Source organism: Onychostoma macrolepis, chromosome 13, assembly GCF_012432095.1.
Source record: "Onychostoma macrolepis isolate SWU-2019 chromosome 13, ASM1243209v1, whole genome shotgun sequence".
NCBI classification, from domain to species: Eukaryota; Metazoa; Chordata; class Actinopteri; order Cypriniformes; family Cyprinidae; genus Onychostoma; species Onychostoma macrolepis.
In genome coordinates this window covers 13046344-13073366 of record NC_081167.1, presented here as the reverse complement: position 1 = coordinate 13073366, position 27023 = coordinate 13046344, and the positions used below count along the sequence as shown (strand labels likewise).

The window sequence follows — 27023 nt, the reverse complement described above, 5'->3', positions numbered from 1 at the left end:
TTTTTTTTTACCAAATTCGACCCAAATCACCATGCCGGAAAAAGATTATGGATTGAAAACATTTTTATAGTGCCGCAACACACTTGAGACATGATGCCAAAATGATTCTGAGGCTGTATCTCTTCAATGCTTTGCCGTATTGACACCAAACTTTTGATTTTGCTTAAAATCATTGATGCAGTGGATCTGATGCTCCCTCCCATGCTGGCATGACTTATCTTGCCGTCTTTGTGCTTGACCGCTTAATTGCTGCTTGCAGCTTATTCTTGATTTAAGTATAAACACACTTCATTGTGTTTAATTTATGACACAAATTTCTATCATTATTTTGTATCTCAAGTAAATGTATCTTGATTTAAGGATGTTTATATATTTGAACTGGATAACAATACAAAAATACTATGAAGATAATTTTTTGCTGTGTGTGTAACATTTAATGGCTTGATTTTATTTTAAGTCTTTTTGCTGTGATTTAAGACCTTTGTAAGGCCTTAATTTGTGGAAGGGTGAATTAAGACTTTTTGAGACCTTTTATAAGACACAGAATCCCTGGAATATGTTGATTTTCTTATAGCCTTACCACTTTAAATCTGCCAACACAGCATTTAAAGGCAGCAAGAAAACAAAATTAGATTTTTGTGGCTTGTAGTCCACGTGTGCTAGCCTTGAGGTCACCTATATGCCAGTGCGCTCATAAAAGTTGACAAAATGTGCTTATAACAGATATAGACATCAAGATCTACATGCTCCAATAGACATATCCCACCTGGACAGGCTGGCCACACTTATTAAGTGGCTTTCAACATTATTCTCCCTCATTCTCTGCCTATCTATGCATGCCGAAGTCCAATTCTGTTGAGTAAATACATACAGTAGAATGTAAGTACTCTTATTACACAGCTTAGATATCTTAGGACTACTTTGCAGGCTAAATGTGTTAGTAAAGCAACCTTGTATAATACTAAATTATAAATGACCATCTTTAGTTGCCCACATAATGAAAAACTTAGACACTCAAGAAACTAAACAACTAGTTTTATTATTAACAAGACAATAAATTCACCCTAATGGGGGCAATTCTGTAAAATTTACTTCAGACATTACAATGTTTTATATCCAAGAAGTGCATACTGTTTAAAACAACCAAATTTACAGTTACAGCACCAGTTATACAGCTATTTAGCCAGTTATTAGTCGGTGTAAATCCTCCTCCTTCTCTGTGTATGTATCATGTCATCAGTGACTGCACAAACTCCCTGTAATGAAGAAAATAGGCAATTATTTTGCTGTCATTATCTAATATTTTTCTGTCATTTAGTGATGTACGTCAAACATTAGCAACAAGTAATGCATAGCCTACTCCTCAAAAGTAACTAATTATTTTTCACCGTTACTTTTTATGGAAAGTATTTTTTTTCTCAAAAGCCTTCTATATCTCCAATGAATTTTTAAAAAATCTTTAAAGAAGTAATATTCAGATGAATAAAACATTTTCAGAAGGTGACATCACCTTATGATATTTGGCAAACCAGGGTCTTTATACAGCCCATTATGAAAATATCCAAGTGATGCATCAAATTGTATCAGCTTGACACGCTCATCTGAGTTTTGGGCCTTTTTTGCAATTCTGTAGATCTGAGCCAAAAAAAAAAAAATTAAAAAAAAAAAATGTATTTCTAAATTATTTTTATAAGGTAAGTTTTGTACACACAAACCTCTTGAGCTGAGGCAAAGGGCACTAAATGGTCATCTTCAGCATGGAAAATCATAAGGGGAGTTCGAATATTTTGCAAGCTATCAAAAAAAGAAAAGAAAAAAAAGAAAGCCAGAAATCAAAAGTTTACAATATATTTACATTTAACATAACACACTAGAATACTATTACAATCATATTTCTACTCATATTGTTGAATAAATTAATTACCTTATATTTTATATTAACCATATGCTTGAATATATTAAAAACAACGTCACATACTTCTCATCAGTTGGAAGGTTCAAATCTTTGTTTTTAAGTGGATTGAACAAGAAGTACTGAATGTATGGGAACTTCCAATAAAACTGGAGAAAAGGAAAAAGAGAGATACAAATAATACTTACACATACCAAATTATGATTAATGACCCATTTTATTGATTGTGTGTGATTTATCCATATATAATTCACTTCAAATTTTACAGAATTAAATTGTATACAGACCTGAAGTAAATTTCACTTACAAATCCCAGATATAATGTTTTGATGTTTGATAGGAATGTTTTAAAAATATTTTTTAAATGATATATACCTAATAAAATTCTTAAACAAAAATATCTAAAACTCATTTGTCAGGACCAGTTGTTTTGACATGATTTCAAAGATCGTTCACGTTACTTACCCAGGTAAAAGGGTGTTCAGTAAGTTTATTAGTTTCCATCCTCGCATTTAGGAATGCACCTTCGAGTATTATTCCATCAAACTGTTTACCTGTCAAGAAATGTGCAGTTTTTTTTATTAAGACAAAATACAAACTCAGGAGAACCACTTAGAAAAACAAGAGCATGCTTGTTTTTAAATCAGTCAAATTCTTACCTTGTTCTAGCAATTTCACAGCAGTGGAAGTCGCAACACTATTGAAAAAGAAACATACTGTAGTTATATGGTGCATACTGTAGAAAATACATTGTTTTGTTTTTTTACTTTCCATTAAATTTATAGTTTATTCATTGTTTCTAATATATTTGAAGTAAACTTAGCAAAAGTCATAAAAAAGCAGATTCTACACACCCACTACCAAGCGAGTGACCCCACACACACACCAGGCTGTTTCCACTGCGTGCCTTAACCCAGTGGTACAAGTATAAGACATCGGTACACAGACCAGTCTCTGTAGGCTCACTAGTGGAGTCCCCAAAACCTGACAGGTTTTAATATATTTGAGTAAGCAATAGAGAAATCATATACTGAAGATTAAGCATGAAATGAGCTCCAATGGTTATTGGCTACAGTGAAGTGACAACATTTTAACCCACCTCTGTAGTCCAGCGCCAAGACATGATATCCAACAGCACTCAAGACCTGTATGGCCAAGACACTTCAGTCATTACCACTATTCAAGTTTGAATCTTTCTTCCTTTCTTCATAATGAATTAAGTGAGTTTGCTCACATTTGCAATTCCAATTCGATGAGCTGCAGATCTGTTTATTAAAGGTACAAAAATTAGAACATCAAGAACATATTTTAAATTGTACCACCAAACAAATCAAATCACAGAGGAACTGAAAGTTGTATTGGCATGCAGTTGCCCATCCCAGTTTTTTATTTACTAAGGTAAAGTGCAAAGCGGTGTGAATTTAAATGCACAAGTCAGATCACTGTTCTCAGAGATTATGATATTGTATACTGTCTATAGGTTAGCAGATCAATAGCAGACAAATATTTTTTTTTCCTAAACAGAGAATAAAAGTCCTAAAAAACTCTAGTATAAAAACCCTCTTAAGATAATTAAAAGGTTTCTTGCCTGTTACCCCTGTTGCCATGGAGGTAGATGAAAATGGGCGATCCGTCCCCCAGAGCTTTCTCATACCAGTCCAGATCCTTTCCCTGCGCCTCCTTCCATCTATGTTCAGGTACAGTGTGCCTAGAAACATTTATAATACAAGAAGGAGGACAAAATAATATATATATATATATATATATATATATATATATATATATATTGAAAACCTGAATATTTGTCTTGTTTTATAATTCTTTGTGTATATATACAGGTATGTGTCATATGTCTTAAAACTAACCACACGCCCACTCTCACCCCCTCTTCGGGTCTGAGGTAGATATTTAAAGTGTGATTGAGACCTATATCTGAAGGTCGGCTGAGGTCAATAGAGTCTGGAGAAATACACAAATGAGATTAGGAAAAATTCTAAAAATTCATAAACTATACGTAGATGACACCACAACAATATTTAACAAAAAAGTTTGCTAACCAGAGAAGAGATGCAGAAGAATTGGTATTGATGCAGAGAGGATGCAGAGAGAAAGAAGTGCCATTGTAGTCCAAATCCATTGCCACTGGGATCTTAAGAAAGAAGGACACACACAGAAATTGGGTGTAAAAACATCAGATTTTAAAGTAATATCTGAATTTTAAAGTAATCTTCATAGTGTCACATTTTAAAAGTTCTTCTTTTTCGCAACCAACTACATTTGAGCCCTATTCAGGGCTTAATAAAACATCACTGTTAGACATTGCCTGATATTGTTGCTGTTCATTTTTATGCAGTTGTTATGCAGCTGTCTAGCAAAACAGGACTACACTGAATTACTTTCAAAGAAGCCAATGCAAATGTGACTTGCCTTGCATGCACACTTAAATCCTTAGATTTCTGACCGGATCGTTGCAATCTTCCCGCAGACTGAAATTTTCTTTCAGATTTATTGATTCTTTTCTTCATTTTGAAGAGCAGGGGACACTCTCTGTCTATTTACTTTACACACAATTTTGGTAATAATTGACAAACAAACTGTGCGACTCACGGAAATGGATGGGTGTAAAGAGCAAAGGGCACAAACTGGGCTTATGTGCACACATTTTTTTTTCTTCTCTAGAATTTTCTACATCATTTTGGTGTGATATTTGAATATATACTGCTCCTGATATGCTTTATGATCAGTTATGAAAGTATAGTTTTTTTGTACACATATTGAAATAGTTTTTTTAGTATGTTGTGTATTTTATGGAGAAAGACCCATTTTACAGATTTGTGGCAGTGATAGCATACATTATTACATTTTTAATTTTTGAAGCTCAAAATTCTCAGGAAAAACAATTGCAATGGCATTATTTATAATGAAGGCTCTTTTTCATACAAAGCACTTTACTCAGAAAAGGTTTAGTTTTTTGGCTCTCATAACCAGATTTATGAAGTGTGTAATCTACTGTTGATTTGTACACTGTCTCCATTGGTCAAGGAGAACGGCATATTTTCTTTCTTTCTTTGAGTTTCCACATGCCTCTTATTGGCTTCTTTTACCCCTATTCACACCTTAAATGAACTTCAGTATTCACCAAAGTTTGGAATAATAATTGCTTTGTCAGATAGTAGCTACCATTAATATATTCACAAATACCTATACGTTGACTTAACGTTAAAAATAAAGTTGAATTATATATTTAATTAAAATGCTTATTAATAGAAATTTGCTTCTACAGAGACAGTTTTGTTTGCTGACATTTAATATCTGACATGACAGCTTAAGGTTTTCTTTATCATTTTACAGAAAGCCGTTATATGAGAACCTTATCCTGTTTATACATCATCTCCTGAAACATTTGATGAGATAAAATTAAGTTGAAAAGATTCACCTCCAGGTTTTAAGAGTTCTTCTTTTTAATATCCCAGACATCCTTATTTTTCATTTATTTGTTTTCCACACTAAGACGCTTTGAACAGCAAAGGTGTATTATACAGAACCAGTGATAGATAATGAATCTGATGACATGTGAGTTGATTTGCACAGGTCAACAGTTTTTTAATTTTAGCTTCCAAGACGCAACATTGTGTGCAGTAAAGTGGATTTTGGATTATTTCCAATAGATTAGGTGTTGAAAACATGCTCATGAATTATAACTGGTGTGTCAATCAGAATGTTTCACTGTGGACACAGTAATACAAACTCAGAAAGAAAAAAAAGAAAAAAAATGTTATTGTATAAAATTTTTTAAAATTTCAAAAGAAATTAATTTTACAAATATTAACAACAATTGGTGGATTTCTGGGGGAAAAACCATCAGATATTAAAATGTTTTTATTCTAGAAGTGCATACTGTTTAAAACAGCTGTAAATTTACTGTTACAACACCAGTTATATGAAACAGCTATTTAGTCGGTGTAAATCCTCCTCCTCCTGAGTGTGTCTCTCATGTCATCAGTGACTGTACAAACTCCCTGTAATGAAGAAAATATGCTTTTATTCTGGTACTATTCAACATTAGCAAGAATAGCCTACTCCTTAAGGTTTTTTCTCTAAATATGTTTTTATATCTCTTATGGAATTTTTTTGAAATCTTAAAATGAGTAATATTTAGATGCACAAAACATTTTCAGAGAGTGAAATCACCTTATGATATTTGGCAAACCAGGGTCTTTATACAGCCCATTATGAAGGTATCCAAGCGATCCATCAAATGGGATCAGTTTGACCCGCTTATCTGAGTTCTGGGCCTTTTTTGCAATTCTGTAGATCTGAGCCAGAAAAATTGTCATTTAAAGTTAGGATGTATTCCCCAATTATTTTTTATGAGGTAAATCAAGTTTCATATACACAAACCTCTTTAGCTGAGGCAAAGGGCACTAAATGGTCATCTTCAGCGTGGAGAATCATGAGGGGAGTTCTAAGTTTCTGCAAACTATCAACAAAAAAATGGGGGTGAGAAAAGTATAATTTTAATATTTAACATACTGTAACACTGGTATAATTTAGTGAAACAATATCACGTACTTCTCATCAGTTGGAAAGGCGAAAATGTTGTTTTTAAGTGGATTGAAAAGGAAGAACTGAATGTATGGGAACTTCCAATAAAACTGGAGAAAAAAAAAGGAAAAGAAAAGAGATACAAATAAGACTTATATGTACCAAACAATGATTAACGACCCATATTTTTTGTGTTTACCTAGTTTGTCCTGTAAAGTATAAATTAACTTTACATTATATAGAATTAAATTAAATTGCCAGATTTTAAGTAAATTTTGCTTTGTAGGAAAATCCTAATTAACAATGTTTTGATGTCTGAAAGGTACCTAGTAAATAATATCTAATAAACTATCCAAGACTTGTCAGGACCAGTTTGTCACAATTTTAAAGATCCTGAATCTAACTTACCCAAATAAAAGGGTGTTCAATAGGTTGATCGCTTGCTACCCGTCCAGTTACGAATGCACCCTCAAGTATTATTCCATCAAACTGTTCTCCTGTCAAGAAATACAGTTTTTTGAACAAGAAAAAAAATAAATACATAAAGAAAAGCTCAAACTCAGTAACAAAATCAGTAAACTGATTTTAAAACATTAAAATATGTAAAGTTACTATGCCCTACAATGACAACTCCAAAAGACAAACATAAAGAGTGAGAGAACAACAATGAAGAGCCACTGAGACAAACAAGAGCATGCTTGTTTTTAAATCAGTTGAATTTTTACCTTGCTCCAGTAATTTCACTGCAGTGTTAGTTGTAACACTATTGAAAAAAGAAACATGCTGTACAAACTGTAGAAAATACATAATATATGTTTTTTATTTTATTTTTTATTTCTAAAAGATTTGTAGCAAACATAGCGAAAGTCAATAAAAAAGCAGATTCTACACACCCACTACCAAGCGAGTGACCCCACACACACACCAGGCTGTTTCCACTGCGTGCCTTAACCCAGTGGTACAAGTACACAGCATCAGTAGTCAGACCGGCCTCTGTGGGCTCACCAGTGGAGTCCCCAAAACCTGACAGGTTTTAATATATTTGAGTAAGCAATAGAAAAATCATATACCGAAGATCAAGTTCAAAATTAATTCCAATGATTACTGTTTACAGTGAAGTCACAACATTTTAACCCACCTCTGTAGTCCAGTGCCAAGACATGATATCCAACAGCACTCAAAACCTGTATGGCAGTCAAGACACTTCAGTCATTACCACTATTCAAGTTTTAATCTTTCTTCCTTTCTTCATAATGAATTAAGTGAGTTTGCTCACATTTGCAATTCCAATACGATGGGGTGCAGATCTGTTTATTGAAGGTAAAAAAAGTAGTGCGTCATGCAATCATCAAGAAAAAAAAACAAAGCACGTACATTCAGTATAATGCATAATTTATTATTTATTTAGTATATGGAATATATGGAAATATTATTTAAGGTAAACAAATTCATAATAATGTGGTAGTGTTTGTTTGTTACATTTGGTTTCACCGGACTGTGATATTTTGTTTAAATAGTCAGGATGCAAAAGAATTGAATGTGGACATTAAGTAATATGCTTCAGTTGCTCATCCCAGTTTTTACTAAGGTAAAGTGCAAAGCAGTGTGAAGTTCAAGTCAGATGACTGATCTCTGATCTCTGTGCAAAGAGATTATGCAGATACTGTATAGTGTCTAAAGACCTTAGTTAGGTTAGGCACAATACTGAATTTATTGCAGTGAAGTATAGACCAGGGTTCCCACACCTTGGTTAACTTCAAATTCAAGGACCTTTCAAGGACTTCCCAGGTCCAATACCCTCAAATTCAAGGACTTAATGTGGGTATACAGAGTTCAAGTGAGAGCAAGGTTACATCGCGTCACCATGTAATTTACATTGTTACAGCTTTCATGTGTCAAACACAACTATTTTTTTTGTTTTTGCATTTATTTTTGGCCATATGACAGAAATCTGATATTCTATTTGTCGTATTTCTGTTTTGCATAAAACTGAATAATACTTTGTACATACTATACTGTATTCTAAAATGATCTGATATTAACTTTTGCATGGATTTTATTGAAAAGAGCTTAGGCTCATGTAACCAGAAGTTTTAAGATATATGAATATGCTTAAGTTTTTCTTGCCTCATGACTTTTCATTATTTTAACAAGCAAAGTAATACAACATTACATCCTTTGGATCTCTGGTAAGCCATTCTTTGTAATCTTCTTTGGTGAACCAAATATCTTGAAACTTGCATTTTCCAGGCATCACGTTTCAGCGGTTTCAGCCTATTTTTGCAATGTGCACGGTGTGTCTGTGAAACGTTGAGGTACCATCTTAGTAGTTTTGTGTGCGTGTGAACGTCATGGCAACGAACAACACAAAGTACCTCACATAGGAAACACTTAATGTAACGCATAAATGTGCATAACTAACGTAAATCAAGTAAGCTAGTATGCATATGCCACAAAGTGTTGGCGAAATAACACATTAGCGGACCGGAGGGAATAATATGGAATTTTCAAGGACCTGTATCTATGTTTGTTTATTTTCAAAAACTTTCCAGGGCCTTAAAAATTTTTAATCAGATTCACAAACTTTCAAGGATTTCAAGGACCCGTGGGAACCCTGATAGACAGTCTTACAATCTTTACAATGCCACAGACTGTATAAAGGTCCTAGATCACATAATCAAAGGCAGATCAAAGGCATAAACATGTAATCTTTAGGGAAAGTCCTAGAAGAAAAATGATTATTAGAATTTTTTTTAAGTTTAAAGGCAATTAAAAGGTTTCCTGCCTGTTACCCCCATTGCCATGGAGGTAGATGAAAATGGGCGATCCGTCCCCCAGAGCTTTCTCATACCAGTCCAGATCCTTTCCCTGCGCCTCCTTCCATCTATGTTCAGGTACAGTGTGCCTAGAAACATTAATAAAAGAATATCAAAATGATCAAATAATGATTAATTGTTATTGTCTTGTTTTATATTTTTGTGTGTATACGTGTGACGTGTACTGTAGATGTCTTAAAACTAACCAAACTCCCACTCTCACCCCCTCCTCGGATGTGAGGTACATGTTTATGGTGTGATTGAGCCCTATATCTGAAGGTCGGCTGAGGTCAATAGAGTCTGGAGAAATACACAAATGAGATTAGGAAAAATTCATAAACTACAGATGACAACACAACATCAATATTTGGAACAAAAAATGTTGTATACCAGAGAAGAGATGCAGAAGAATTGGTATTGATGCAGAGAGCATGCAGAGAGAAAGAAGTGCCATTGTAGTCCAAGTCCATTGCCACTGGGATCTTAAGAAAGAAAGACATGCACACAGATTTCAGATTTTTGACCTAGTGTGGTATATTCAAGGTGTGGTTATATTAAAGACATTGCGATCTATGTGTTATGGTTGATGCTTTTGCCTTTGCTTGCTGGAAGATGAAAGGTTAAGTAATGGCATGAACTCTTGGTGAATTGCATAAATGTACCTTCATAGTTTTAGTCCTAATAATAGCTTGTGTTGCCTGTATCTTTTTTTTCACACTGCAAATTTAAAGTAATCTTCATAGTGTCACATTTTAAAAGTTCTTCTCTTTTACAACCAACTACATTTGAGCCCTGACATTGACATTTCCTGATATTGTTGCTCTTTGTTTTATGCAAAAAAAGTCAATACAACATATGGGACTTGCCTTGCATGCACGTTTAAATCCTTAGGTTTCTGACCAGATTGTTTCAGTCTTCCTGCAGACTGTTTTTTTCTGTCAGATTGAATTATTTTTCGCTTCATTTTAAAGAGCACGGAGCACTCTATTTACTCTACACAGCTTTGGCAATAATTGAAAAACAAACCGTGCAAATCACGGAAGTGGACAAAGAGCAAAGAACATGGACTGGGCATGGACAACTGCCGTTTCTGCATATTGAGGAAACATTTGAGAAAAAACATCAAGCTGAACTTTTATTATGTATTTTAAGCGTTTGAGAACTTTAGCTACATCACTTCCTGCTGCTGACGTCGCCAAGGAAACAAACCATCCTTCAGTCGTGAAATGTGTTATGGTTTGATGCCTGTCAGAGGATCACTGTAAGTTTTAACAGTTTTGTAAATAAGCAACTTCTGTAGGGGAACATCTCTGGTTTAATCTCTGGTCATTTGCAGAAGCAACAGCCCAGACGAATTACACGAACGTGGTCGCGCGCTAAATTCAAATCTGCTTTCTGATTCTAACGTTACAGAGACAGTTTTGATTTATGACATTTACATTCACCACAACAGAGTTAAACACGCTTTTACATTACCATGAATACTTTGCATATGTTTAGCGTGACAGCTGACAGACAGGTTTTCATTTCAGTTTGTCTGAAAGTCGTTATGAGAAATATTATTTTGTTTACTCACGTCTTTTGTATAGACGATAAGATAAAAGTAACTTAATGAGTTAAAAATGAGTTATTCACTTCCAAATTTTAAAATAGTTCTTCTTTTTACTATCCCAGCCAGGCATCCTTATTTGTTATTGTCATTTAATTTGTTTTCATTCGTTGTTTTCCCACACAAAGATGCTTCGAAGAACAAGAACAACAGCAAAGGTGTATACAGAACCAGCGACAGATGATGAATCTGAAGACATGTGAGATGTTTTGCTTTCTTTGATCAAGCCAACCCCCCTTTTTTTTTGTCAGATTAGTTTCCAAAGCTAAGATACAACATTGTGTACAGTAAAACGGACTCTGTTTCTGCCAATAGATTAACAGTGTTGAAAACATACTCATGAATTATAACTGGTGTGCCAAACTGCTCTTTAACCACAGAACGTTTCTAAGCAGACAACCTTGTAATACAGTTTTTTATTGTGTAAAAAAAGTCCACGATAGTAGCTTCTATTTATTCTTCATTAATGCTGGATGAAATAAAACTGGTTTCTTTTAACAGGACGGGCCAACAAAAAGATGACAGTGAGGAGTTAGAAGAATGGTTACCAAATTTAAATGAAGGCAAAACTAAAGGAAGGCGTCAGAGGGGGACAGATGAAACCGGCGAAAAGAAAAAAGTGATCAAGAGGGTGGCCAAACCTAAAGAGCCAAAACCAAAAGAACCAAAACCTAAAGCAGAGAGGAAGCCCAGAGCTGCACGGGTTCCCAAAGTGAAGAAGGAGAAGACTAATACAAAGCAACAAACTGAGGATGCGGTTCTACCGAAGCCTGAGTTACAGCAGCATGTGACGGTCAAAGAAGAGGCAAGTCATTAATGCTTGTGCTTTTATTTTCACTGTGGTATACAGTTTTTCTTACTTATTCACAATTCTGCATCTATATAGTAATTGAAATCAGCAACAGTAATTACCCTGTAATAAGTGTACTGCAAGCTGCTTTTCTAAATGACTACTTATTAAATCCACCCTGACTGATGTCAACAGTTCAAATATATTTATCCAACACAAACATTGTGTACTCAAATAATTTATTTCATTTGAACCTTTTGTTTTATTCTAGAGGTTGTCCATTAACTTGAGCAGTAATAATGCAGGAGATATGCCTGATGAGATTCCATCATCTAGTCAACATTTCCCCAAGGTGAAAAAAGAGCAGCCAGATGACAGCTTCACCTTTGATGAACCTGCTCAGAAGAAGCAGAAGACCACAAACTCAGCCCAGGGAAGACCGATAAAAATTAAATCGGGCAATTCCTGTGTGGAGGACTTACAGATGAATTGGGATGCCATTCAGGTGGGTTATTACTTTCTGAGATAGGGATTGAGTGTTTTTGAAATTGTTGGTAACATTCTGAAGATCACAATGATCTGTTGCACTGTTAAATGTATTATTATTTGCTATTGTAAATTATTTTAGTGCTTTCTGGTATACTTGGTGCTGATTGGTCAATTGCAGCATTCTACAGGGAAATATGTGACCCTGGACCACAAAACCAGTCTTAAGTCGCTGGGGTATATTTATAGCAATAGCCAAAAATACATTGTATGGGTCAAAATTATCCATTTTTCTTTTATGCCAAAAATCATTAGGATATTAAGTAAAGATCATGTTCCCTGAAGATATTTAGTAAATTTATTACCGTAAATATATTAAAACTTAATTTTTGATTAGTAATATGCATTGCTAAGAACTTAATTTAGACAACTTTAAAGGCAATTTTCTCAGTATTTTGATCTTTTTTTGCACCCTCAGATTCCAGATTCTCAAATAGTTGTATCTCGGCCAAATATTATCCTATCCTAACAAACCATACATCAAAGGAAAGCTTATTTATACAGGTGATGTATATAAATCTCAAAATTGACACTTATGACTGGTTTTGTGGTCCAGGGTCACATATAAGTATATATGGGTCAAAGATGAGGCGACCCATTTTATTGTCCACATCTAATTAAATTTAAGTAATTTTATATATATTGAAAGCATATTAAATGTAAGTAAAGTGTCTACTTTACTGTTTTCAAATAACTTTAGAACTTTAAAACCTAGCGATTGGTAAAGACAATATTTTTGATATATGAACTCTTGTTACACTGAATGAATGACATTATTTTTGCTTAGAAAATAAATTAAACAGGACACATTCTAATATCCCATGTAGGTTCTTGCTGAGAAGTCTGGTGTGGAGCAGTGGGTGTGTGCAAACATTGTACAGCTCTTCCAGGAGGAGAACACTATTCCCTTTATGGTGCGCTATAGAAAGGAGCTGATCAACCATATGGATGCTGATGCTGTTCGAGATGTGCAGCTGACTCTTGAAGAGTTACGGTAAGACACTGGAATGGCACAACAACAAAAAAGGAGACAAGAAAGGAAATAACTTTTTATTCAATTTCAAACTGATCTACTATTTAGCACTGACTTTACACTTTAAGTAACATCCTTTAGTTGATGTTCTATATTTATATTCAAGGAATCAGAGTAAGTGTTTTGTTTTGTGGTTGTTGGATAAAACTTTTACTTAACCATTTTACAGAAACAGTTTGGATCGATTTTATTTGTACATCCTGACTGGTTTCTTGCAATTAATTCAAAATGCTTTTAGTAGATGAATGTCTCCAGTGGCACAAAAAGCATTCTGATATTTTAATGTGGCCATTATTTAGCTTGAATTACCTTGATTAGACTGCTATAACCAAATGTGACCTGTAGGTGGCAGCAGAGATCAAGTCTTGTAACGTTCTCCATGTAAATGCCTTGAGATTCTGTAAGGAGTTTCAGCCAGGATTAAATGACAAAGTAAACGAATTTTCTATCATGATTAATTTGACTAAATAACATTTTCTTTATGTACAGTACAGTTGAAAAGTTTTTTTTCCCTCAAAATATTTTTAATTAAAAAAAAAAAAGTTCAAAATGTATCACACAAAATGTTTCCACAAAAATGTAATGCAGCACAACTGTTTTCAGCATTGATAATAATAAGGAATGTGAATTTGTGAAGGATCATGTGACACTGAAGACTGGAGTAAAGGCATTTGAAAATTCAGCTTTGCCATCACAGGACTAGACAGTATTAGAAAATTATTACTGTTTTTATTGTATTTTTAATAAACTAAATGTAGCCTTGGTGAGCATAAGAGATTTCTTTCAAAAACATTACAAATTCTTACCAACTTTTGAACAGTAGTGTAACATGACAATTAAATAGACATCAGTTTTTCCTAATTTTACCTAATGTGACAGAAAAGTGAAAAGCAAACAGGATCAAAACTAATAATAACACAAGTACACAGAGTTAATTTTATTCACGTTTCTTAGGTCAGTGGCAAAGAAGAGCAGATCTGTTTCTCAGACACTAAAGAAGGAGGGGGTTCTTACTTCAGAGCTGGAAATGGCTCTAAAGAACTGCACAACGGCTGATGAAATAGACCATGTGGTAAGAACAGAACAGAATAAGCTTCTTAGCTTACTCATTTGGAGTTTTTGACTGTAAGTGACCTAATAATAGCTTATACTTATATATATATATATATATATATATAATTGTTTTTTCTTTAGTATGCTCCTTATAAAAAGGGCAGTAAGTTGTCCAAGGCCCGGCGAGCTAAGGAGCTAGGACTGGAACCTGTTGCACTGGCTCTGCTTCAGGAACCTCAGAAACTGGACCTGCAATCCTCGATCCAGCCCAACACTAAAGGTATCAGCGCTCTGCATACTTCCAGCAACCAGCCTGTTGTAATAGTGCTTGTACAGTAAGGTGACCAGATGTGCCGTTTTCTGGGGACATGTCCTGGCCAAGATTTTTAAGTCACACAACAATCTATCTGCACAGCGCAAACCTGGTTATTTTAGGCAATCAAGAAATCCTGGGCAGGATGTTTCCCTGGAAAATGGCACGTCTGATACAGCAGCATTCACAACTCAGTGTCCTCTGAAGTGTAACATTATTTATGCTTTTTGAAACTGATTAATTGTCCCAACATCATCACTTCCATGTATTGTTTAATGTGCGTTTTACATTTTTGTCTTTGCAGCCTTAATTACTAAATAAAATAAAAGTTTGATAAAAGACATTGAGTCAATAGAGGGCAGCAAAGTACTTTTGTTTTTTTTTGTGTTGTTGTCTTCTTATGTTTATGGGTTGACATATTAAGGCAGTGACATAAGCAGTATAGAGACATGTTTTTCTAGGCATTTCTCTCATTTATATGCATTCTTGTGCATGAGGTTTAAATATTATCTAAAAATAAGTAAAAATTTGCTACTATTCCACACTTTCCATCAAAAACAAGCAGTTCTCATAAGTTAATGCTGGGCCACTGATGACTGTGAATGTTGTTATGTGACATTTCAGCTGTTTCGTTTGCTGTCTGTAGGGTTGTCGACCCTGGATGAGGTGGCCACAGGTGTGCAGGAGATCCTGGCAGATATGATTGCAAAGGACAAAGAGACTCTCACCTATGTACAGTCACTGTGAGACGCTGATCATTTGTGCAAATTCACTCTTTTCTCCTGCTATCTTAATTATTAGCTTTCTATTATCTGTTAATCTGTTTGTTTTGCTCTGTTGGCATTATGTGGATCTTTCTAGCCTGTCAGTCCTTAATTAGTCAGTAATTATAAGTGTGTGTTTGACTCTGCATGTATATTCATTCTCAGGTGCGACAGGAGTGCGGTGACCATTCACTCGTCAGTGTCTAAAACAGCCCTGAAAGAACAGCAGCCACAGCAGGGCAATCAGAAGAGTAAACCAAAGGACATTTCCAAGTTCAGCCTGTATGTTGACTTCACCTGTGATGTTCAGCGCATCCAGCACCATCAGGTATGGTCAACTCTTTATCTTGTGTCTCACCAGATTCACTCTATAGACAGGGCACTTTCAGATCTCTAAACTTTTTTTTTTTTTTTTTTTTTAATTGGAAGATTGGAATATTTTATGCATTGATATTGCTTTCTTGCTCTCAGGATAAGAAGGGGTAGTGGGTCTGGGAAATTATGAGTGTGATTTTAAATTCTTACCTGGTTGGTAAATCTGACGTCACTGATGTCACTGTTTCCGGGTCCAAACGCTCTTCTAGATCCAAAAATAATATCAGTGTTATTTATTATTAGTTTTATTATGATTATTAATATTGAATTAGCTTTTATTTTATATTTTTATATTTCATTTTAGTTTTAGTTTAAGTTATAGTATTTGGTTATGTGCTTTCATAGTAGTTTTTTTAAAAATTTTATTTAATCATAAAAGCTTTTTTTTTTTTTTTTGAACTATGAATCAATTGACCAAGGCAATGCTTTTTTAGGTTTAAGTTTTACATCTAATATTTATTTTATTCCAACTTTATAAAAAAAAAAAAAAGAAAAAAGGAAAATATTTTTAATAGTTCTAGTTTTATAGATAGGAGCTAACAAGGAGCTAACAAGCGTCAAGCATACATGTGAACATCTTCAATACTGTGTAAAAAGCATCACAGGATGCACCTCATGAAGAAGCCGAATCGTAATGTAATTTTTGATTTATTTAACATTTTTAATCACTATGTAATTCCCATGCTTGTGTTATTTAATTTTGTTGCCGGTTTATTGTAAAATATTCCTAATAAACAATGAGTAGGTGTGTCCAAATCTTTGACAGCTAGTGTATATTTACACACTCGGAGACAATCCACCAGTCCACACACACACACTGACAGTGTTGTGCCATTTACACAGGTCCTCGTGCCATTCTTCAAAGCTCTTCTGTCAGTGCTGTTTAACTGTATGTGTTTGTGTCAATGGTGTCCCCTTCCCCCTCTCTCACTTCACGGGTACCCGCTTACTCAGAGTTGGTTGTGGGCCACATGTCACAGTGACTCTGTCATCCTTTTCTCCCTCTATTCATCTCTCTCACCCCGTTCCCTGTCCCCCAGTCATTCCCGATCTTCCCCTCTTAACATATGTGACACGTCCCCATCCACGTGCCTGTGAATTAGAGGTTAGGATTGACAGACACTGCTTCATGATGACAGCCGCTCATGGGCTCTGTGAGAAAGGAGGGGGATAGGGGCGCGAGGGTGAGAGGGAGAGAGACAAAGAGCGAAAGACGGCCCAAATGAGTGAGTGAATGAGTGGCGGCGGGATCTCCTGTGAAGCATACAGTTTACCCGTTGTTAATCTGCTGACGTGGATTGTCAGTGAGTGTTAATTTGAGTTTGCCGTGACCTGTGAGCTGTCACACTCCGGCTAAAATGAACCTTTTCGTGGTTTTGCTAGAGAAGAGCGTGGAATGTATTTTGACAGGAGGCATGTGTATGCACACATACTTGCTTGTTTAATTTAACACATTACTTGTGAGAGTGTATTAAGGACAGATGTGTGTGTGGGTTCCGTATGTTCATATCATAAGGGTGAACCGGTTGGTGAAAGGTTTTTTGGTCTTAGTGACTCCAGAGGTTACTTTGATGCGTTATCTGTAAATTAGGCAGAATTTACAATTTTTTGCTTTTTTTAATGATCAGACTGTTTACGCTAGTGGTGTAACAGACTGTTGTAAAATATTATTTTGCTTGACATTTTGATAGATGAAAGATGTAAAGACTAAAGACAGAAGCATGCAGAGTAAGTAGTATAACTTAAAAGTGATGAGTTTAAATACATTGCATATTTGTGTATGTTTATATTTTGCTTAATTTTGGTTGAAAATAATTTTGCTTCAAGTATTTGTTTAAACAATATTTTAATAAACAATTTAGAACAAAATTATTTATTAAACTTTTCCATTCTGTGCACTTCTTTTTTTGTTTTATTATTATTATTATTTATTTTATTTTATTTTTTATTTAAATTGGAGAATTAAGAGAAATACAGACATTTTATGTACTTTATTGTTAATGTAAATCATGGGCTTGTGCATTGATATGTATCTTGCTTTTTAAAATTGTTATTTTTATTTTACATCATTGGACATGTTTTTGTTATTCATCTAAACATATATAAACTATCGTGGCATTCTTTTACTTCTGTGGCCAGTTGACTTTATTTTCAAACATTTAGAACTAAGAAGCCGACTTTTTTTAAGCTTTCAGGAGCTGTTTCTGGCTGATATATGGCATTTTGTAAAACATAAAAAATTTATATTAATGTTTTATTTATTTATTTTATTTATATTAATGAAAATGAGTGTCCGTCGTGTCCATGCTGTAAACATACATTTCTATAGTCAAAATGCACCAAAGCTTTTGTTTTTTAAAAGTTAATTAAAATACAAATTGAATTGGTACGCTCATTGAAAAAGTGCAGCTGAAAATTCTACAAATTGGCAATTAGTAACAAATAAAATGTGGTCTTGTTTGTTTGAGCTTATAACAGATTGACTACAGTATAATAAGTGCTAAACATCAAATGGTTTTGTAAAGCAAAGCTGCCCTTGCTAAAGAAAGAGATAGTATTTATTTTGTATGGAGAATGATCGTTGGTGTATTCTGAGCCCCATGTTGTGTATGTTTGTTTTTCTGTACATGCAAAAATAGGAAGTGAAAAGTTCATCCATTCTTTCTGTTTTTGTAGAGGCCATCCTCTATTGCTCTGTTCAATGGCAATGCCGTTGACTTTATTTGGAGAAAAAATATTGAATCAGAATAGCTCAGTCTTTAAAATAATATTCATTTCTGTCGCTTACATTCCTCATATTTTTCCAATTATGATTTCATTGTTATTGAGGAACATGATATGTTGAATATTTAGACTAAACTTTTCCCCCTCCTCTGTTTTTAAAATGTCATGTCCTGGACTGTTGAGTCTGAAATATGACACTAAACCCAAATCTATGAAAAATTGCTGATTTTCTCATTTTTGAGTGTTAAATTTAATATTTCTTTTTATCCACATTCTCTCTTTCTTTCTTTTTTTTTCAATTTATCAGCCTTTTGTTTGTGACAACCATTGTCATACTGGCTGTGTGAATTTTTTTTAGATCTTTGCGGCCTGTTTTTGACACCTGTTTATTGGTAGAAATTTGTCCTCCATTAATCTACAAAGCTATGCTCGCATGTATTTTTAGAATATGTTTATGTTTCTTCTCAATGGTAATTTAACTCATGGCATGATTCAGACCAGTCTAATATGTGCATTAATAGATATACATTAACTACACAAGGCCAAGTTAGAAATGACACGGAGAACGGAGAAAAGTTTGATATTTGTTTTGACATTTCCCTCATCTCATGCAAAACTTCAAAGGCGATAAACATCGCATGAGAAAACCCAAGTAAACAGCTGCCTTAGGGTGTTGAAATGCCAAAATATGGAAATATAATTTTCATCATATTTCTGGCTGCATTAATTCACGTCTTGATCAGGCCATTAGCTGTTGAGTGGTGCAGAGGGGGCGGTTGCCTGCTCTGTGGTGGCGTGTGTGTTTTGTGTAGGGGGTTGGTGGCATTTGTCAGCTCGGTTCTTCCGCTTGGAGTCCAGATTGATGGGTCATCTTTTCCCTCTTGTTTCCTTTCAAAAGATTTTCCTCAGAAAAGGTCAGATACTTAAAACTATTTGCTTCACAGCATGTCACTTTCCCTTAGAGGGCCAGTAAGGGAAAAGTGAGAGAGGCGCGGAGCTTTTCGGTGCGACACGAGTGCGTCTTGGTGCGCACTGACTAGTTTTAGGAGAGGACGGGAGGGGGTGGTACCGACGGTGCGCTACCGTGCCTCGCCTTGTGTCGGCTGTCTCTACAGGTTACTCTCTTGTTTCAGACGTTAGCCATTAACCGTGGGGAGAATCTGAAGATTCTGACAGTGAAGGTCAACATCCCCGACAGGGTGAAGAATGACTTCTGTAGGTGGTGCATCAACGTCAGGTCAGCACACACCCACAATGCCCACACACGCACCACACCTCATCTTCTTCCTCTCTCCCTCGTGGTCTTGTCCAGTGCTGTTGCCGGTTTAATGGGCAATGGGTTGGCAAGTGACTTTTACAGCCACAGGTTCTGATATTGATGTAGCTCTTTCCACAATGTCTCAGACACCATTTCTTTAAAAAGTTATGTTTTTGATAAATAATGTGTAAAAAATAATTACATTTTTAAATAATAAACATTTAAATTGTATTTAGTGAATATTAAACCAGTTATCTCCATATATAATTGATCATATTGTATAGTCAACCCCAAATTACTTAAAGCTCTATTTGCAAGTTACATTAAATATAATAAAGATAAACATACTACATGCACATTATAAAAATATACAGTCACACTTTAAGGTCCAATTCTCACCATTAACAAAACATTAACTATAAACTTTTGCCTCAATAAACTCCTATTTTGCTGCATATTAATAGTTAGTAAAGTAGTTAAATTTGGGTATTGGGTAGGATTAAGTATGTATAATATGGTCATGCAGAATATGTGCTTTATAAGTACCAATAAACAGCCAATATGTTAATAATATGCATGCTAATAAGCAACTAGTTAATAGTGGGAATTGGTCCCAAATATACTTTGCATTCTAATTGTAATGCAATATATTATAATTAATTTAATTTGATAGGAAATTAATTTGACTTATTTAGTATTTTAATGTTTTAATTATTTATTTATTCTGCATTTGTACACTATAGGTCTAATGCTCACCAAGGCTGCATGTTTTTTTTTGTTTAGTTTTTTTTTAATATAATTTTTTAAATAAATGAATAATAAATCTGATATCTGAAAGACCACGTGACACTGAAAACTGAAGTAATGGCTTCTGAAAATTCTGCTTTGCAATCACAGAAATAAATTACAGTTACAGTTGTAATATTGCACAAATGACCATTTTCACTTTTTTAACTAAATAAATGCAGCCTTAGTGAGCATGTCCTTATGCAACTTTAAAAACATAAAAAAAATCCATGATCCATTATCAATTATTACAAACTTTGAAATTCTGAGTTATTGTGCCAGAATTAAGTTTTCATTAAATGAAATAAAAATGAAAAGCACCTTGTTTTCAAAAAGATAATTAGTTGTCCCCTTCATTAATTAAACATTTCAACTTAATGCTAATTATTTCCATGTAGTTATTATATAATCACAATCTCAGATTTCGAACACACGTATTAGTGGCTTTTGTGGCAGGCTCTACAATGTAAAGGTACAGGTAAAGCAGTTATCTAAATATATAGATATGAGAAATAGAACAAACACACTTTCTTTGAAAAACTACAATCTGTATTTTTGTTTCACTGAAATTCTGCTGATGTCTCACTTGCATAATAATTTGGAACACAGTGTATGGGTGTGCAAACTGATGGACTCCTTCTGCTGTATGACTTACAGGTGGAGGCCACAGGGATTCGCACGGCCAGAATTGATGACGATTCTGAAGAATGCTGTTGAAGATTCCTACAGGAGATTTATTCTGCCTTTTCTCAGTCGAGGCAACAGGTTTGTTCTTGCCGGATAGTTAAGCTTCTTTTTCCATATCTTCTTTCTATAACATTCTTTTTCTTCCTGTCCCAGGACTAGGTTGACTGCTAGTGCAGAAAAGGAGTCCATCGCCATGTTTGTTCGGAATCTGCGTCAGCGCCTTCTGATGTGTCCGGTGCGTGGGAGAGTCATCATGGGAGTGGACCCAGGGTTTCACCACGGCTGCAAAATAGCTATCCTGTCCCCCACCAGTAAGAGAACCAGAATAAATGTGGAATGAACTTTGAATAAATGCTAAATATATGTCTATATCCACATCTAAAACTATATCTAAATGTGACTCTGGACCACAAAACCAGTCATAAGTAGCACGGGTATATTTAGCAATAGCCAACAATACATTGTATGGTTCAAAATTATCGATCATTAGGATATTAAGTAAAGATCATGTTTCATGAAGATATTTTGTAAATTTCCTACTGTAAATATATCAAAACTTAATTTGGACTTCGTTTGGACAGCTTTGAAGGCGATTTTTTTAATATTTAGATTTTTTGCACCCTCAGATTCCAGATTTTCAAATAGTGACCAAAAAATGTCCTATCCTAAAAAAACCATACATTAATGGAAAGCTTATTTATTCTTTTATTATTTATTTAAATCTCAGTAACTAAAACTTAAAACTATAGACATAAAACTAAAAATATATATAAAAAAATAAAAAAGTTGCTTTTTTGTTTTAATGTAATATTGTAACAGTACTTTTCATTATAATACTGTATAACTATTTAATAATTTGGTATTTTTCTAGTTTTTCTTTTGGCTGTCAATTAATGAAAGTGTCTTATAGTAATGGATAGTTATGGTAAATTTGAGCTTTTTCAAAATTTTGTAATCAACCAAATATAGACCAAAATTGACGTAGACTAATTGAAGTAGAATTGAAGTAGACTAATATAGTCTTAATGAACTTTTGCCTGTTAATTGTAATTATATTTAGTTTTATATATTTTTTTGATGAAGGAGAGTGTCTGATTGGCAGGTGTGATGAGAATGCCCGTTGTGCCCTCTTGGTGGGAGGAGTGGCACGCTGTGCCCTGTGTGTGCCCTGCGTCCAGGCGACTGATCGGCCTGGCGGGTGTGTGTCAGGTGGCATTGCCATGTTTTGCCCTCTGCCCCGCAGCAGCACCACATGCAGACCCAGCTTGACTGTGACAGGTCTGTGGGTGTGGAGTCACATGACCTGCCGGGCTCTTGAGGTGTCTATTGCAATTAGACTGCCTCTCTCAGGCTGACAGAAAACGGCAGCCGTATTGTCTGAGAGGAGAGGGGAACAAGGTGATGAGTGCAGAAAAATCGGAGAGGAAAAAAATGGGGGTCCGCTGTACCTTCATGATGATAATGTATTGTTAAGTTGATGCCCACATAAAATTTAGTCGCATACGTCCTCTGCTGTCCTGACATATCTTCTTCCTTTTTTTTTTCCTCAGGTCAGATTCTGCACACAGATGTGGTGTACCTCCATGGTCCTGCTAAACACAAAGAAGCAGAAAAACTGCGCCATCTTATGTTCAAACTTAGGTATTACAACCATAACGATAACAGATTTTTATGCTTATTAAGACTGCATTTATTTAATCAAAATACAGAAAAACAGTAATATTGTGAAATATTATTACAATTCAAAAGAACTCTTTTCTTTTTGAGCATATTTAAAATTGTAATTTATTCTTGTGATGGCAAAACTAAATTTCAGCTGTTTTAGCTATCAATGTTTTTTGCTGCTTAATAATTTTGGGGATACACTGCCATTCAAAAGTTTGGGGTAAGAACGTTTAAAAAAAATAAGGAAATAATACTTTTATTTAACAAAATTGATCAAAAGTAACAGTAAAGACATTTATAATGTTACAAAAGATTTCTATTTCAAATAAATACTGAATCCTGAAAAAGCACTGAAGACTGGAGTAACAGCTCCTGATATTTCCGCTTTGCCATCATAGGAATAAATTGCATTTTAAAATATATTTCAAGTGGAAAACTGTTATTTTATATTGTAATTTAACATTTACATTGTTTTTACTGTTTTTTTTCTTTAAAAAGCTCCTTAAACATCTGAATTATTCCAAACTTTTGACCTGTATTGTGTATATATTTGAGTAACTTCTTAATTTTTTCCCCTCACAGCTGTCAAACAATTGTAATAGGAAATGGCAAAGCATGCAGGGAGACTGAGGCCTTCTTTACAGACCTAATTAAACAGCATTTCTTCAAGCCCCTCGATGTGTCCTACTGGTATGACATTTCCCTTTTTTAAATCCAGAGCAGAGCAGTGAGAAGTACAGCAGATGTTCTTCTGAGAGTTGCTCAGCAGTTATTGGCTTTGGTGTAGAGATGAAAACTGCATTTGTTTGAGGTCACATCAGGCTCCTGTACAGTCTTAGTGCAATTGCAGCTTGAAATTTCAAAATGTTTTATCAATAAACTCCACTAAGAGTGAAAATAGCAACTGTCAAGCAAGGTACGCAGAAAAGGAGCAAAGGAAATGGTGCTGGTCTGGAATGTGTTACTCTTGCGGGTTTTAAATGGTATCTGGACCTTGTTTGACTGTCTCTAATTAAAAACAAATATTTCTCACCGTCCTTCAAACCAAACCAGTCCGATGTGTTCTCATCCAACCCAAATAAAGACTAGATCTGGGATTGTCTCTCTCTCCATCTAGCTAGACTCGTGTTTGTTGACTTTTGGTTCTGACTGGAGAGCTGCCCAGAACCGCTCTGAAGTGGCCGTTTATGGCGTACACTGATGGCGGTTTTCATTACAGCTCTCCGCATCCCTCAGCGCAGCTCAGATGGGTTGCCAGGTCTGCCTCAGTAGTTCTCAGCAAAGCATGATGTGTCAAAATTGACATCCAAGGCGCTCCACAAGTGGATCCATTTCAACATCCATTCTAAAATGAAAGTGGAAGATTTGAGATCTCCACATTGGCAGTGCAACATCGACTGCCACGCCAGGGCGTGCCAGACAGTTTGAACTTTGTTTCCTGTCGTGGTAGTCACAGCCAAGTATTTGTAGAAGCAGGGTGCTAGTTGAAATAAATTACACTTATAAAATTGCATACTTAAATGTTCCCTTAAGTGGAGAAATGGATATGCTAACTTTACTTGTGTGAAATGCTCATTCACGCCACAAAGAAATATCAAGTGGTTACATTTGTATGAAAGCATTATTTCACATTTTACAAACTCAAAGTGTGGTCAAACAAATATCCACAAGTACACTTTAAAAGTAGTTAGTTAAAAGGGGCATATAATACTTTTTTGTTGTTGTTGTTGTTATTTTAATTTCTAATATTTTATCTTATTCTCTTTAAAAAAAATGTCCACATATAAAATTTTTTTTTTAAATAATCAGATATTCAAGGAATTTAGATCTTATGCCAGTTTTTCACCGTTTTACTGACCCTCAAACAACTGATCCCAAAGTTTTGAGTAGTAGTGTAGATACATTTTGGGTATATGTGTGTTTGGAGATGTGTAAATACACCAGAGAGTTTGTTTTTCCAAGCATCATTACCTTTTAAAAGTTCATCTCCACAGTGCACTTTGTACATCACTAATCAATTAAACCAGCAGCTTCATTTGCACGTCTGCTATCTGTCTCCCCACTTTTCAGCTTGTTCAGACATAAAATATCATCCGTTGCCCCCATCTATCGTCACTTGCTCCCTTCCTTCTGTCCCGACGTCCCCGCTAGCCGTCTCCTTTCCTTTCTTTCGCCTGACTGCTCCTGAGGAATGACAGGCAGTGCCGGCAGACTGTATGCGGTAATGAGCCTGCGGGATGAGCCGCATGGCTCTCAGCGACCTGGTGCAATTCGTTTTAAATGAAGGGACTTTAGCCTGTTGAGTTGGTGGGGTTGTTCCTTGAGGAATACTGGGATAAACACTGACCTCTTGACATTTTCATTCGGTTCTTTCTATAATAAAGCCTTTTTTGGCTGAGGCCTTGGATGTTCTTTTAAAGAAATAGGAAAAGTTGTCTTCACAGAAATTTACTTGTGTGCAAGAGTGTAGAATGAAGTTACTGTAAGTAGTACATTAGTGTATCTATCTCATTTTTAACATAAGAATGGGAGCACTTGGATGTGCAAGGCTTCTAAATCTCATTCCCTTTCAGTTATTTTAGCTGTACAAAAGCAGTCTGTTATGCTGCTTGATATTGCTAACTGGTATTTGTTATTTTAATTCTTTATAATACACTCACTTTGTGTGGGGCTCCATTGTGCTCCAGTTCCCTTGTTTTAGGTAAATTGTGACCATAAATCAAGAACTTGTTTCAACAATTTAAAAAATAAGTTCTTAATTTATGGAACCAATTTACCTAAAACAAGGGAATTGAATAAAAGGAAAAAGAAAACAACGTCTTAAATTGCAGGAACAAATTCTTAATTTGTGGCCACATATATATTCCTTGTCTGCATCATGTCATGTGCAGGACTCGCACACTTTTATGGTTTACTGCAGTTTGTGCTTCAAATTATTTACCTATAGCAGCTAATGAATTGGAAGTCTTGCGCAATTTGATAAAAAGCTTATTTTAGTTGCTAAATAAGGTGGATAAAATGTATTATATTCATTATATTTAAATTTTATATAAAATATTGTATTTTTGTGATAATATTATTAATAATAATTAATAAAAAGAAAATACTAGCAGGCATGCACAGAATCCACATTCAGTGGCCACATCTGTTTTGCTCATATATTTTAGCTAGTTATTTAATGCTTTCACATTTTCCATACTTAAATAATTTAAAATTTGTTAAAAGCGAGTATATATGTGACCCTGGACCACAAAACCAGTCTTAAGTCGCTGGGGTATATTTGTAGCAATAGCCAAAAATACACTGTATGGGTCAAAATTATAGATTTTTCTTTTATGCCAAAAATCATTAGTATATTAAGTAAAGATCATATTCCATGAAGATATTTTGTAAATTTACTTCTGTAAATATATTAAAATGTCATTTTTTTATTAGTACTAGAATTCATTTGGACAACTTTAAAGGCGATTTTCTCAATATTTAGATTTTTTTGCACCCTCAGATTCCAGATTTTCAAATAGTTGTATCTCGGCCAAATATTGTCCGATCCTAACAAACCATACATCAATTGAAAGCTTATTCATTCAGCTTTCAGTGTACATATAAATCTCAATTTTGAAAAATTGACACTTAAGACTGGTTTTGTGGTCCAGGGTCACATATGGTGTTGGTCTCAGTTGGGATTGTTTGCACATTACCTGTGCTGTACATTGAGCAGCTCACGTGTGTGATGATGAGTTAACCCCTCTTTGAACTTTGTAGTTGTGTGCCCTAGTTGAGTCTGCTCCAATATATTAGCTGTGAGATTTACACCATGCTTTGAACCTCTCCTCTGGAACCCCTCTGTGGCGCCCTCCTCTGGCACAGCGCTCTTTACCGTCAGGCACTTTTATCCTTCTAGACCATTACAATAATTTAAACTGATTTTAATTATGAGTAAAGGTACAGATAATTAGCTTTGAACTTGAGGTGGGAGATTCCTGGAATACAATCTCTGACTCTATGTGTGTTTTATCAGTGTTGGTGTGTGTACAGTGCATTTTTTTTTTACTTCTCATGACTAATACATGCAAGGGCTACTAACATGAATCAAATCCAAGATGACCCAATAAAAGTTGACCTTGGCTGGCATGGTGTTTTTACGCTG

The 27023-nt window shown here is 34.9% G+C and overlaps 3 protein-coding genes across 4 annotated transcripts in view; 1 reads left to right on the top strand and 2 right to left on the bottom strand.

The window, feature by feature from the left end:
* Positions 1-1048: 1048 nt before the first annotated feature.
* On the bottom strand, positions 1049-5539 carry LOC131552098 (lysophosphatidylserine lipase ABHD12-like). 2 transcript variants are annotated; one of them, XM_058795614.1, is made up of 13 exons: positions 4340-5539; positions 3970-4061; positions 3778-3871; positions 3501-3620; positions 3147-3177; positions 3012-3057; positions 2767-2896; positions 2572-2609; positions 2378-2466; positions 1979-2061; positions 1716-1794; positions 1511-1635; positions 1049-1256 (listed from the first exon to the last, which is right to left on the bottom strand). In XM_058795614.1, exons 1-13 carry the CDS (start codon positions 4435-4437, stop codon positions 1229-1231), a joined length of 1053 nt encoding a protein of 350 aa, XP_058651597.1. In that variant the 5' UTR covers positions 4438-5539; the 3' UTR covers positions 1049-1228. The 2 variants fall into 2 exon arrangements, 1 of the variants encoding a protein (XP_058651597.1); XR_009273889.1 differs by lacking the exon at positions 1049-1256 and having other exon boundaries at positions 1595-1635; positions 1925-2061.
* Positions 5540-5687: 148 nt separating this feature from the next.
* Positions 5688-10374, bottom strand: LOC131552097 (lysophosphatidylserine lipase ABHD12-like). The gene is made up of 13 exons (XM_058795613.1): positions 10140-10374; positions 9664-9755; positions 9480-9573; positions 9243-9362; positions 7734-7764; positions 7596-7641; positions 7351-7480; positions 7183-7220; positions 6866-6954; positions 6485-6567; positions 6314-6392; positions 6104-6228; positions 5688-5931 (listed from the first exon to the last, which is right to left on the bottom strand). The coding sequence occupies exons 1-13, from the start codon at positions 10235-10237 to the stop codon at positions 5904-5906; spliced, it is 1053 nt and encodes a 350-aa protein (XP_058651596.1). The 5' UTR covers positions 10238-10374; the 3' UTR covers positions 5688-5903.
* A 41-nt stretch (positions 10375-10415) lies between these two features.
* srbd1 (S1 RNA binding domain 1) overlaps positions 10416-27023 on the top strand; it is a 113792-nt gene continuing 97184 nt past the window's right edge. The window contains exons 1-14 of the mRNA XM_058795612.1: positions 10416-10534; positions 11011-11081; positions 11384-11687; positions 11944-12177; positions 13046-13212; positions 14206-14323; positions 14446-14584; positions 15264-15360; positions 15547-15709; positions 19614-19717; positions 21182-21289; positions 21365-21522; positions 22762-22852; positions 23459-23566. Coding sequence (XP_058651595.1) covers positions 11011-11081; positions 11384-11687; positions 11944-12177; positions 13046-13212; positions 14206-14323; positions 14446-14584; positions 15264-15360; positions 15547-15709; positions 19614-19717; positions 21182-21289; positions 21365-21522; positions 22762-22852; positions 23459-23566 — 1862 coding nt within the window. The 5' untranslated portion in view covers positions 10416-10534. The remainder of the gene's footprint in view (positions 10535-11010; positions 11082-11383; positions 11688-11943; positions 12178-13045; positions 13213-14205; positions 14324-14445; positions 14585-15263; positions 15361-15546; positions 15710-19613; positions 19718-21181; positions 21290-21364; positions 21523-22761; positions 22853-23458; positions 23567-27023) is intronic.